Source organism: Schistocerca gregaria, chromosome 7 (assembly GCF_023897955.1).
Source record: "Schistocerca gregaria isolate iqSchGreg1 chromosome 7, iqSchGreg1.2, whole genome shotgun sequence".
NCBI classification, from domain to species: Eukaryota; Metazoa; Arthropoda; class Insecta; order Orthoptera; family Acrididae; genus Schistocerca; species Schistocerca gregaria.
The window spans coordinates 323,445,759-323,458,636 of record NC_064926.1 but is presented as its reverse complement, the minus strand read 5'-3'; the positions used below and the strand labels follow the sequence as shown (position 1 = coordinate 323,458,636).

General features: G+C 40.0%; 1 protein-coding gene across 1 annotated transcript in view; it reads left to right on the top strand.

Moving 5' to 3' along the window:
• The window catches only part of LOC126281251 (RNA-binding protein 28), a 103,346-nt gene that overhangs the window by 77,592 nt on the left and 12,876 nt on the right, over positions 1 to 12,878 (top strand). The window contains exons 9-12 of the mRNA XM_049980043.1: positions 1,262 to 1,478; positions 3,306 to 3,480; positions 6,846 to 7,063; positions 12,488 to 12,637. Coding sequence (XP_049836000.1) covers positions 1,262 to 1,478; positions 3,306 to 3,480; positions 6,846 to 7,063; positions 12,488 to 12,637 — 760 coding nt within the window. The remainder of the gene's footprint in view (positions 1 to 1,261; positions 1,479 to 3,305; positions 3,481 to 6,845; positions 7,064 to 12,487; positions 12,638 to 12,878) is intronic.

Below are 12,878 nucleotides of genomic sequence, written 5' to 3'. Positions count from 1 at the left end.
GTGATCAAAGTTTGTCTTCTGTATCAAACCATTGAATTTATATCTACAGGCCGTGTGACATCTAAGTCGTAAGTTTTATCAACAAGCCATATGCATCATTGTAGACATGCTTACCTCCAGATGTAAACTAGCTGAAGAATGTGAGCATTTGGTCCCTGAAATTCCTGCATGAGGCTTTTCTGTGACCACCAGCAGCCTTGTAGCAGCCAATACATTAAACAAGTTTGTGATCAGTTTCCAATTCCACTGCTTTCTATTGTTCCTCTCTCTCTCTCTCTCTCTCTCTCTCTCTCTCTGTGTGTGTGTGTGTGTGTGTGTGTGTGTGTGTGTGTGTGTGTGTGTGTGTGTGTGTGTGTGTGTGTGTGTCCCTGAATCTTCCCAGGATCACCTAAAGCAAATGTTAAGATGGTTCTTGTACTTCCCAGGAGAGTTTATCATTGATGTCTTCTTCAACTAAAGTGCACTTTTATGACTTATGTAAACATATGCTTAATCTTCTTCTCACTGTAAGCACCTGTCTTATTTACATTTCCTGTCCTTGCCTCTCGGTAAATTGTCTGTTTATATTAATCTGTTTGTTTTTCATTCTGCCACTGTAAGCAGCTTCCAATTTTCCCCCTTTCTTCTTCTTCTTCTTCTTCTTCTTCTTCTTCTTCTTACAATTTACCGTTTGATGATGTTATTTTGCTCAAGCAATATTATTAATGCTGGAATTTTATTTCATTGGTTTTTGTGATACATTCAGCAGTAGAACATATTGTTTGCTGTGGTTTTCTCCACCCTTAAAGTTTTTACTACTGGTCTTCCAGCAAGCATTCAGTCAAACATCTAATCTGATACTGTTTTCAATATGATATTCTTCTGTTTGCCCTGATTTTATGAGCTTGTCTTCTTCATATAGTTTTAAAGGCAGCAAGCCTTTTCCTTTCCAGGAATTGTGTTCCTGTCTGTAACTGCTGTTTTCACATGTTTCATATATATCAGAACTTTGTTAAGGCTGCTGCATATTATTTTTCTTTGTCCATATTTTAGTATCTATTTCACAGCTCATTTTTCAAATAAGAGCATCTTCTCTTCCTGTAAGCAAGCATTTCATTGTTCTTTTTAAACTAGTTCAAGTTATACTGGACGCGGGTTAATTGTTTTGACTTTAACATGTGACTTTATAAAACCATGCCTCTTTTATCGTGTGAACTAAGAAAACAAAGTTTAAATCGATCAATTATTTTACCTATTGTTGACTGCTTTTATTTTATTCCAGGCAGATGGAACCTACAGAAGAAAAACTTAAAAAGCCAAGAATTATTTCCAATGATGTAACAGAAGGCTGTACAGTATTTGTGAAAAATGTTCCATTTTCTGCAACTAATGAAGAATTGAAATCCTGCATGGAACAGTTTGGTTCTGTGGTTTATGCACTGATATGTATTGATCCTTTAACAGAACATTCTAAAGGAACAGCGTTTGTAAAATTTAAGGTATAAATATTTCAACTGTCAACAAGCTAATGTTGGTTTTCACCTATTTGCATCATTTCAGTGTCCTATTTTTTTCTCAGTCTTACCCAAGCTTAGCAGCAATTCTCTTGTAAGCTTGAGTAGTTCAGTACAAGAGTGATAACCAATTCTGTTTAGTTTCTCACTGCAATGTGTGAGGGTGATAATTCTTTAATTTTGCTACTCTCAAACACATTGTCTTTCAGATGTTAGATATACACCACTACTGTACCATCACAATTAAAACTGGTTGTATACACCTTACTGTTCAACAAGTAAAACAAGGGTAATGGACAGGAGTTGAATCAGATAAAGGATTTAGATTATGGAATGAGATATGGAATGTAATAATGAGTTATGCCATTTGGGCAGGGGGAACTGATAATGGGGAAGAGAGAGAGAGAGAGAGAGAGAGAAGTTAGAAACTGCAGACTGCCTGTTGCAAGAAAAGCTTTTCTGACAAAGAGTAATTATTAACATCCACTACAAATTTAAAAGAGAGGAAGTTTTTTTAATAGCACATGTGTGGAGTGTAACCTTGTATGGAAGTTAAATGTGGACAGTAAGCAGTTCAGATGGGAAGAGAATAGAAGCTTTTGAAGTGTCGTGCTAATGAAGAAAGCTGAAGATTAGATGGGTAGAATGAGCTACTAATGAGGAGGTACTGTGTCAGATTTGGGAGAAGCTTATGACCCACCTTGGCAAAAAGAAGGGATCAGTTGGTAGGACATATCCTGAAGTATCAAATAATTGTCGGTGTGGTAATGGACGGAAGTGAGTGGGGTAATTGTAGAGGGAGACCAAGGTATGAATACAGTAAACAGGTACAAAGGTATGTAGGTTGCAGTAGTTATTTTGGGAGGAAGAGGCTTGCACTGGATAGACTAATATGAAGAACTACATCGTACAAGTTCTTGGACTGAAGACCATGACGACAACAGCAGCATGTCCAGATACTGAACTGTCTTCTGTAATTCTATGTTAGGAAACTAATGAAGTAGTTTTCTTAGGATCCTGTTTCTCCTGTTTCATAGTACAGTCCTTAAGATTATTTGAGATAATTATTTCATACTATTTGCCTACATAAGTTGAATAAAGTAACTTTCTGATTGACAGATTGCAGTGTGGGAGTCATATTGTTGGCTTTCAATAAGCCATGTCTGACAAGGCTCTGCACCTATTTACAAACCAGATAGTTCATGAGAACATGACACTTGATAAAGAACTATTAATTAGTTGATGGCTTGTCTCCTGTTTAACTTGTTGAAATACCAATCACAAATTATTCAGTCAACATATTGTTAGAATTGTCACAGAAACTACTACTGCACAATTAAGTAATAACTTACATTTACGGGATTTCCAGAGTTTAGACAGCTAGCATAAGAGCTCATTGTGTATACTGAATTTTTGAAACAAATTCACTGTTTCTCTGAATATTGTGACCCCTGCCTCAAGATAACACCCCAGATTATTGTAATGCTGTTTATTGTTGACTATATCCATAGATTTTTCTTTCTTTTTTTTCTGTTGTAAAAATCATGTATGACAGGGATTAACTTAGTGACAATGAAACCCATTTACTATTACGTTCCTTAAGACTTTATGATGGATTAGCTGTAGAAATGGTTCTTTCGTGAAACGTCACCCATGAACAATTTCTGTGGATTTATTGTTATTCACTTGACTTCCAGAACGTCATTGTTACAGATTTTGATAAATTTACTGTAAAAGTCAGTTTATTTCTTTGATTATTTCATAGTTGTATGCATTATCACAGTGAATTGTTAGTGTTATTTTGTGTTTCAGGAAAAGGAAAATGCAGAAGAATGTTTAAAAGCTGGTACAGAACTCACATTAAATAATCAAACATTGGATGTGTTTAGAGCTTTAAGTAGGGATGAGATTGGTCAAAAGATGAACAGAAACAAAGATTCTGATAAGAAGAAAGATAGTAGAAACTTGTATCTGGTGAAAGAAGGAGGTAATTAATATGTTTGTCAATGTCTGTGAGCATGTTGCAAAGTCACAATTGCATTCACAAGAACCAATACTAGTTAAATATGTTTCAGCCATCTCTCCCAAATTCCTCCATGAGTAGCCACCTCCTTGGCTTCATATTAAGTTTCTCTGTTGCTGGCACTTTTATTTTCTTCATTATATCTTTGAACTTGCCTTCAACTTTAATATTCAAGAAGACTACCTGAAATTCCAGTCTTCAGTTGTCTTAGGGTTTTACAGTGCCTTTTGAACTTCACATAGAAATCCAGTGCTAAATTATCTAACGAAGCATCTACCAAAAGTATTTTGATTGATATATATCTCCTAGATTACAAGGGTAGTTTGAAAATTTTGCCGTACCACCACCAGATGTCAGCACTATTGCAATGAGTTTCTCATGTAATAGTATGCTGTACTTTATGAGTAAACATGCAACATGCCAGTGATGTGGACAGACATCTGTGGTGCAGACATCTCTGTGTTATTGTTCCTGTGTAGTGATTTGTGAAAATGGAAGAAAAATCGAGATTCGAGCAGTGATAAGTGCTTCATAAAGAAAAGTATGAAAACAAAGGAAATTCATACCAGTTTTCAGAAAACACTGGCAGACTATGCTCTTTGGTGAGGACAGCTTGGATGGCGATCCATATAGTGGTCGGCTGAGATGTGCTGCTACCTAGAAATTATTGAAAAAGTGCATAAAATGGTCATAGAGGATTGCCAACTGGAAGTACGAGAAATTGCTGAAGCTACAGGGATGTCATCTGTGCATATCACATTTTAACAATGCAACTGGATCTGAGAAAATTATCTCATAGATGGGTGACATGACTCTTTTAACGCAGGATCAGAAATGCTTCAGAATGGAAATGCTCGAACAGTGTTTGATACATGATTTTAAGTTTCCCTGGTGAAGGAAATCTTGAATAGTTCTCATGTACTCAGGCAGGTGGAGTCATATAAAAAGCGTGATATTTTCTAGCAAACTTCTTGCTATCTTCAGACATTCATGATGACTGGATGATATCTGCTGGGTGCTGCCTTAATATCCTCCGCCCCCTGCTCCCGGTGTCTCTGGGAGCATTGATGGGGGAAATGCAATGCCACATTTCATTTCAAGCCAGAGCCTTCAGTAGTGCTACAGCCAGCACCAAATGTGAATCTCTGTGGGTGTAGTGACAAAACTTCTTCGTTCTCTTCAATTGCCATGATGGGAACGGACCTTCATGTAGACTGCCATTGCTCTCTGGTCAGGCTCAAGGCTGGGTCCCAGGCTTTGCTTAGTTGGTAATTAATAGCCTGTCATGGAGTCAGAGTCCTACAGCTTCTTTGAGAATACAGTTGCAGAAGGTTTTTGATTGTTGCAACAACATGGTTTCATAATAATTCATGGTATATCCATGGGAGATGCAATGCTCTGCCACAGCGCTGTGCAGCAGGTTACTCTTGCACTTCCACAGCTCGCTACAGAGAAAATATGATGTGGCTGCTGAGAAAATACGGTGTGAAGATGAATTGCAGCACTGTTCCATATGAATGGTTGTAGCAACTGCCAGATACAATGTGCTCTAAAAGCTAAGACCACAGCCTTCCGAAAACAAAGATAAAGCAGTTGTGACAACAATTATTCCATATGTCAGGAAACATCAGCAAAATTTGGAAGAATACCCAGGAAACACAATGTCAAGGGTGTGTTCAGCCCACCAGTCAAGATGAAAACCTTATGGGAACGAGTCGAGAATGACCTAGGACACCAGAAGCCAAGAGTCTGCCTTATCCCTTGCCAATGTGAAAAATGTGTATAGGCCAGACTATCCGGAAAGTACATGACAGATGCACTGAGCATAAATGCCAACAAAGTCCTTGTAGCAGAGCGCTGTGTCTTCCACAGACATATGATGAATTATGATGACACCAAGTTGTTGCAACAATCCAATGCCCTCTGGGATGGTATCCTCAAAGAAACTGTAGAGATCTGGCTGCATGGGGGACTAATAAATAAGGACAGCAGTTTTCAATGAAGCAAGGCCTGGACCAGCTCTGATAACAAGCAGAGTGCAGTGGCAGTGTATGTGAAGTTCCACTCCTGCCATGACAACCGAAGACGATGAAGAAGCATTGTCACCATGCCAGCAGAGATCTACGTCCATTGCTGGCTGCACCACTACTGAAGGCCTTGGATCAATGCCCGATGCAGTGCTCCCACCACTAATGTACCAGGTCTATGACAAGCTGCATGTGGCATGTCGCCAGGGAAACTTAAAATCATGTGTCAAACATTGTTCGAACATTTCCATTCTGAAGTATTTATGATATGGCGTTAAAAGAGTCATGTCACCCGTCTAGCAGATAATTTTCTCGTATCCAGTTGCATTGTTAAAATGTGATATGCACAGATGAGAGAGAAGGGAGGGGGGTGGGGGCAGAATATATAATGATAGCACCCGATATCAGAAAGTCGCCAGGAACACCTGAAGATGGCAGGAAGTCGGCTCGCCAAAATATCGTGATTTTTAGAAACACCTGTGGTTGAATACCTGAGAACTATTCCAAATGTTTGACCCATTAACAAAGCAACCAACAAGATTTTGTTTGCCAGTTTTTGGTTACACATGAAACTTGGTTCCGGTACTATACCTCTGAGGCAAAACAACAGTCAAAGCAGGAGAAACATGTTGGTTCACCTCCACCAAAGAAAGCAGAAGCAATACAGTTGCCAGAAAGGTAATGGCATCAGATTTCCGGGATGCAAAATGGATTCTTGTGATAGATTTTCTCCCCACTGATCAAGCAATTATGGGACAATACTACACTAACCTCCAGGATCAATTACAGCAAAAGATATGTGAAAAAGTCAAGATTTGGCAAGGAAGAACGTCATCTTCCATCAAGACTATGTGCATCTACACACAAGTGTCATTGCCATGGCAGAAATAAATGAGCTAAAATACAAATTGTTGCCACACCTGCCTGCCTTTGCATAATTTGGTTCTTTGTCAGATGTCCATCTCTTCCCCAAGCTTTTCAAATTACCCTCATACCTCTGTTGGTGATCTTTTTTGTCTTCACTCTTATTGTGTTATGTCACCATCAATTTCTCTCATTTCTCAACTATCTTCATCTCCGTCATGGCACCCACAACATCTCCCCATCATGGCACCTACAACAGATTATCTCTGTCACATGCACTCTTTCTGCATTTTTTTTCCTTTTTTTGTGGAGCCGAATTGCAGTTCTTACCCACCTAACAACTTTTATTATTATTAAATATAAACAATTTTCCATTCTTGTGTGATGTTAAACATTCTCAGGAGAAGTACCAGGTTTCTAATTGTGGCTTTATTGCAGTTGTGATGGCTGGAACTCCTGCAGCAGATGGTGTATCAGTTGCAGACATGTCTCGTCGGTTGCAATTAGAAAAATGGAAGAGTCAGATACTGCGCAATCTCAACATGTTTGTCTCACCAAAACGACTTATTGTACACAACATACCACCATCTTGGACTGACATTCAGTTAAGGAAACTCTTCCAGGACCATAGTGGTCAAGGAGCAATCATAACAGAAGTAAGTTTTTTGTTTCTCACAACTTCCTTCATATTTGAAGTTAACAGATACTGAGTATTGCAATAATTGTAATTTGCATGTCTGTAATTAAATTATGCTGCATTGCTCCATATCTGTCATGCAACCAGGAAAACCACAACTCTATAGGCTCTACAGGATCAGGACCTTTCATTCTTCATGAAATGCTTTCCATTTTTCTTTCTAACCTTCTTTCACTTGTTTAGTGGACACTTAATCTGGCTTGTTATCAGATACCGTGTTGGTGCTAACTGTGTTGTTTCCTACATCTGTTAGATGTCTGCTGATAATGCTGAAGAATAGGACATTTTCTGTCATGTATACAGGAAATTTCTGTAACCAAATTCAAAGCAATTGTGTAGGAAAATTTAAACTACTGAAATTTTGATAGATATTATCTTTCTGTTAAAAAAGGTAAAGCTGTCATCAACACATTATACTTCCTATAGTGTACAAAACAAAATTATATTTTAAGAAAATACGTGAATTGCAGGTTAATATTTGGCAATGGGTGATGTCGATTGTTCACGTGTTACGGTGGATCTTGTGACAGAATTTCTTTCTATAAACATCATCATGAAGTTGAATGTATGTGGTAGTATAATAAAATATGATTCTGTTGGTCAAGATATAGAAATGAATGTACTATTATATTTTAGGTATGGTGTCAGATCCTGTCCTAACCAGCACCCCATAAATTGGGATGTATTCTAAAAGAAGCACCAAAAGTGTGTGATATTTATAATAATATTTAAATTGTTTAGGTGCTGCTACACGTACCCGATCTGATCTAACCACCACTTCAGAAATTGCCACATATTCTGGAGGGCGGGGGTGGGGAGGGGGGGGGGGTGGGGGTGGGAGAGTGAATGTATGCAATTCAAAGTTAATGCATTTTTTAACTAAATGACATGCCATCAGTTTTATGTAGTTCACATTTTTTCCCCAAGAGGCATCACATCTGCAACGGTACATTGTGCTGAAAAGGCACTACCATGGCTCTTGTTTGTCATTGCAAACTTTTCTTCTATTTCGAATCCATTCTGAAAACTTAGTCCAACCCAATATTTTGTTCGATAACACAACTATGAACTACAGTGCATAATTATTGTTAGGTTGGCAGTGTTATGAGACAAAGCACTGGCAGCATGAATTGTTCCACCTGTTAATAGCTTCTGTAAATTCAGAAGTAGGGAGACCGGAGCCCAAGAAAGTTTATTGTGAAATGTTAGTAGACACTGTGTGAAACCTAGTGCCCTGCCAAGGTCATTATATCCTGATTAAGCTCATTTTACACTGTAAAAGAACTTTGTTAAATATCTTTATAAAATATGTTTTGTAAAATCTTTGATGGTGTATTGGGGTTCTGTTACCATATCTTTTCTAAAATTTAGAATGTGGTCCTAGCTTTTATAAAGGATATCTCAATGAACTTTGACAGTGTCATACAGACCTTAAAATGCAGGCACTATAACATGGCAGTAAACTACAAGCAAAAACAAATAAGAATTTAGATCTCCATAGGGGAGAAGAGTGAAGAAGGGGAACAAGCCCTGTCTGTTTCTCCCAGGACTGGTAGCTACATCCATGTTCTATGTTCGTGCAAAAGCAGAACTGACATAATGCATTGTGGTCATAGGCATAGTTGATCCCTTGCGGTGTTGTTATGATTTTATTTGAGTCCCGTCATTGGCCAAGATTAATTTACAGTAAGACAAGAACAGCACTAGCAATCCATAACACAAAGCAAAGTGTCGCACACTAATCATTAGGTAAGCGTAATGTTTTGAGGAGGTTGGCAGAGTCATAAATGTGTTAGTTCAGGCCCAAAATTTACTGGTAACATATGCAACCATAGTTCAAAACATACAGCACCTAAAACTGCCGCATTAAAAGTGTCAGTAAGATGTGTGTTTTTGTTTTGTTTTCAGTTCATTACCATTGTTTCATTAAGTTTAAATGGAGGGAAACTTATAATTATGATAGCACAAAAGTAACTGGGAACATAGAGAATTTGGTAAAAAAATGTTGTAAACAGCCGGAAACTGTTAATTCAGGAATGTATGTGGGATGGATAAAAAGTAGTGCCCACACTTCCAGACTTAAGTGACAGATGGTTGTCATATTACGTACAGCCAATATAATTCCAGAATGAGATTTTTACTCTGCAGCAGAGCCTGCACTGATATGAAACTTCCTGGCAGATAAAAACTGTGTGCCGCACTGAGACTCGAAATCGGGACCTTTGCCTTTCACGGGCAAGTACTCTACCAACTGAACTACCCAAGCACGACTCACGCCCCGTCCTCACAGCTTTACTTCTGCCAGTACCTCGTCTCCTAACTTCCAAACTTTACAGGAGCTCTCCTGCGAACCTTGCAGAACTACCTGAAAGAAAGGATGTTGCGGAGATATGGCTTAACCACAGCCTGGGGGATGTTTCCAGAATGAGATTTTCACTCTGCAGCGGATTGTGCGCTGATATGAAACTTACTGGCAGATTAAAACTGTGTGCCAGACCGAGACTCAAACTTGGGACCTTTACCTTTCGTGGGCAAGTGCAAGGTAGGAGATGAGGTACTGGCAGAAGTAAAGCTGTGAGGACGGGCGTGAGACGTGCTTGGATAGCTCAGTTGGTAGAGCACTTTCCCGTGAAAGGCAAAAGTCCCGAGTTCGAGTCTCGGTTCGGCACACAGTTTTAATCTGCCAGGAAGTTTCATATCAGTGCACACTCCACTGTAGAGTGAAAATCTCATTCTGGAAACATCCCCCAGGCTGTGGCTAAGACATGTCTCTGCAATATCTTTTCTTTCAGGAGTGCTAGTTCTGCAATGTTTGCAGGAGAGCTTCTGTAAAGTTCGGAAGGTAGGAGACTAGGTACTGTCATAAGTAAAGCTGTGAGGACGGGGCATGAGTCGTGCTTGGGCAGCTCAGTTGGTAGAGCCCTTGCCCACGAAAGGCAAAGGTCCCAAGTTTAAGTCTCGGTCCGGCACAGAGTTTTAATCTCCCAGGAAGTTTCAGTCAATATAATTGTCCTGCATCTTGATCAACTTTCCTCACACAGATGGTATGTGTCGTACACTGCTAGCAGGACCACTGTGTGGCACAGATGATGTCTTCTTTTGTGTTGTAGTGCTTGCCACGAAGAGCTTCCTTCATTTTGATGAACAGGTCACAATTGCACTGACTCGTATTGGGTGAATATGCTAGATGTTCCAGTATCACACAACCTCACGTATGCAACAGCTCCTGCACAAGGTTCATCATGTGGCATCAAGCATTGTCATGAAGGATGATGGGATTCAGTGCCAGAATGGCAAAGGTCATACCTGAAGAAACTGCTGTAGTTGCTGCTTTGATTATCTTTTTAGGAAACGTTAACTGGCCTCCTGCACTTTCAGAACATACACACAGCAACTGGCTCAAACACGTCCATCACTGCACTCTGCACTATATCATCTGGTCTTCTGCAATCGGCTACACACACACTTCATTTTACAGCAGTGTTGCCACTACTTTTTATCTAAACCTATTGAATGTGGTGTTATACTCTCTCTCTCTCTCTCTCTCTCTCTCTCTCTGTGTGTGTGTGTGTGTGTGTGTGTGTGTGTGTGTGTACCTCGCTGTGTCCTTCTGACATCAAACCCACCACATCATTCCTTAAACATCCAGCCGATTGCGTCCTCACATGTAACTATGTGTTCTTTGAGGGAACGATATAATAACAAATCCCCGGCAAGGCCATAAGTACGTGCATAACACCGTCTGATGCAAATCTATTTGTAGTCCATGTGGAAGAAACATTCCTAGCCTCCCAAAACTGCAAATCTCTTGCTGATTCATGTTCAATGATGATAGCTTCATGATCTGGACCCAGGGCCAAGACACCCTATGCTCATTCCTCCACAGCCTTTCCCATTTGTCTCACCTGGTGCTCCTCAGCCCAAGACACCACTTTCCTGGACATTGACCTCTACCTCTCTAATGGCTCCATCCGTATTTCTGTCCATATCGGTCCCACTTACCATCAACAGCACCCGCATACTGACAGTGGTTACTCCTTCCATCCCAAAAACATATCTCCCAAAAGCCTGGCATCCCGTGGGCAGTGTATCTATAGTGATGAGAATTCCCTTGCCCAGTTTACTGAACATCTCACAGACAGGCACTACCCCCTAAATCTACTCAGCAAACAGATTTCCCGTGACATATCCTGACACAAGCTTCCCCAGTTCTCCCACCACCCTCAAGAATCAACTACAAAGAAGCACTCCCATTATCACTCCCATCATCACTCAATATCATCATGGACTGGAACAATTGAACCATATCCTTTGCCAGGGGTTTGATCATCTCTCATCATAAGCTGAAGTGAGGGACATCCTACCTAAGACACGTCTCACACTATCCATTGTCCAGTAAGCCTCCTCAACATCCAAGTCCATCTCTCTGCCACTTCCAATCCCGACTCCTTGCCTTAGGGGTCATATTCATGTCCCTGTGGGAGACTCAGGCACAAGATGTGCCCGATTCACTTACCCAGCACATCCTACTCCAGTGCTTCACAGGATTATCATATTCCATTAGAGGCCAGGCTACCTGTGAAAGCAGCCATGTCATACACCAGTTCTGCTGCAGTTTGTGCACACTATGTGGGCTTGACCACAAACCAACTGTCCACTTGAATGAATGGCCACTGTCAAACTATGGCAGAAAATGTTGCTGAGCACAACATGCTCGATTTCAGTGGCTACTTCGCAGCCCATGCTATCCGGATCCTTTCCTTCGGCATCAGCTTATCTGAGGTACGTAGATGAAAGTTATCCTTGCAATGCATCCTTTGTTCCCATAACCCATTCACTAAACCCCACCATCCATACTCTGTTCGCAGTAGCCTCCCCTTCCTCTGTTTGTGATCCCCTCTCTATCCTGTTTCCCATGTCATAGACATCGTACACTGCACAAACTCACTGGCTCCAGTGTTTGGCCCTGTGTCACATACTTATTTGTGCATCTCCCTCTATTTCTAATCTCTCACTCTTACTACCTCCCTCCAAATCATCAGCCACCCTTCCCCAGCCATTCCTCCCTTCCGCTCCCTGCCTTTTTTCTCTCCTCACTCTCTCCACCCAGGAGCCCCTCAGCCCCTCACTCCAGTCTATCTGCAAACTGCAGTCTTGGTTTTGAGTATTCCATTAGCACAGTGTAGCATTGTGTGTGTGTGTGTGTGTGTGTGTGTGTGTGTGTGTGTGTGTGTGTTTATTTTTATTTTTTATTTTGTTTGTCTGTTGAAATATCAACAATTCCACCTTTCAGTGAGTTGTTACCTTCACTCCTAAGTTATTTATATTCTGCCACATATTTAAAATTTTAAATACTTATTCATACTACTCTGTAATGTTACAGGCTCGTATCATGAGAAACATGAAAGATATTAATGCTGATGGCACTGGAAAGTCGAAGGAGTATGGATTTGTGAGCTTCTCTACTCATGAAGCTGCTCTTCAAGCTTTGCGTAATATTAACAATAATCCAAAAATATTCACACCATCAAAGGTAAGCATTTCAATGAAAAAAATTCAAATGTGTTTTACAAAACTTCTCTGGAAACCTTAATTCTTGTCTTTAGCAACAATGGCCCAAGCATACAAATGGAAAAAAAGCCTTGTAGTTACTAGAGCCATAAAGATGCATTTCTTAGTTTAGAACCAGGTTACAGGCAATATGTATAACAATTTCTACAAAAGTGCAATCAATATGTACTATCAAAATTTCGCTGTCTTAACAAATAGACAGA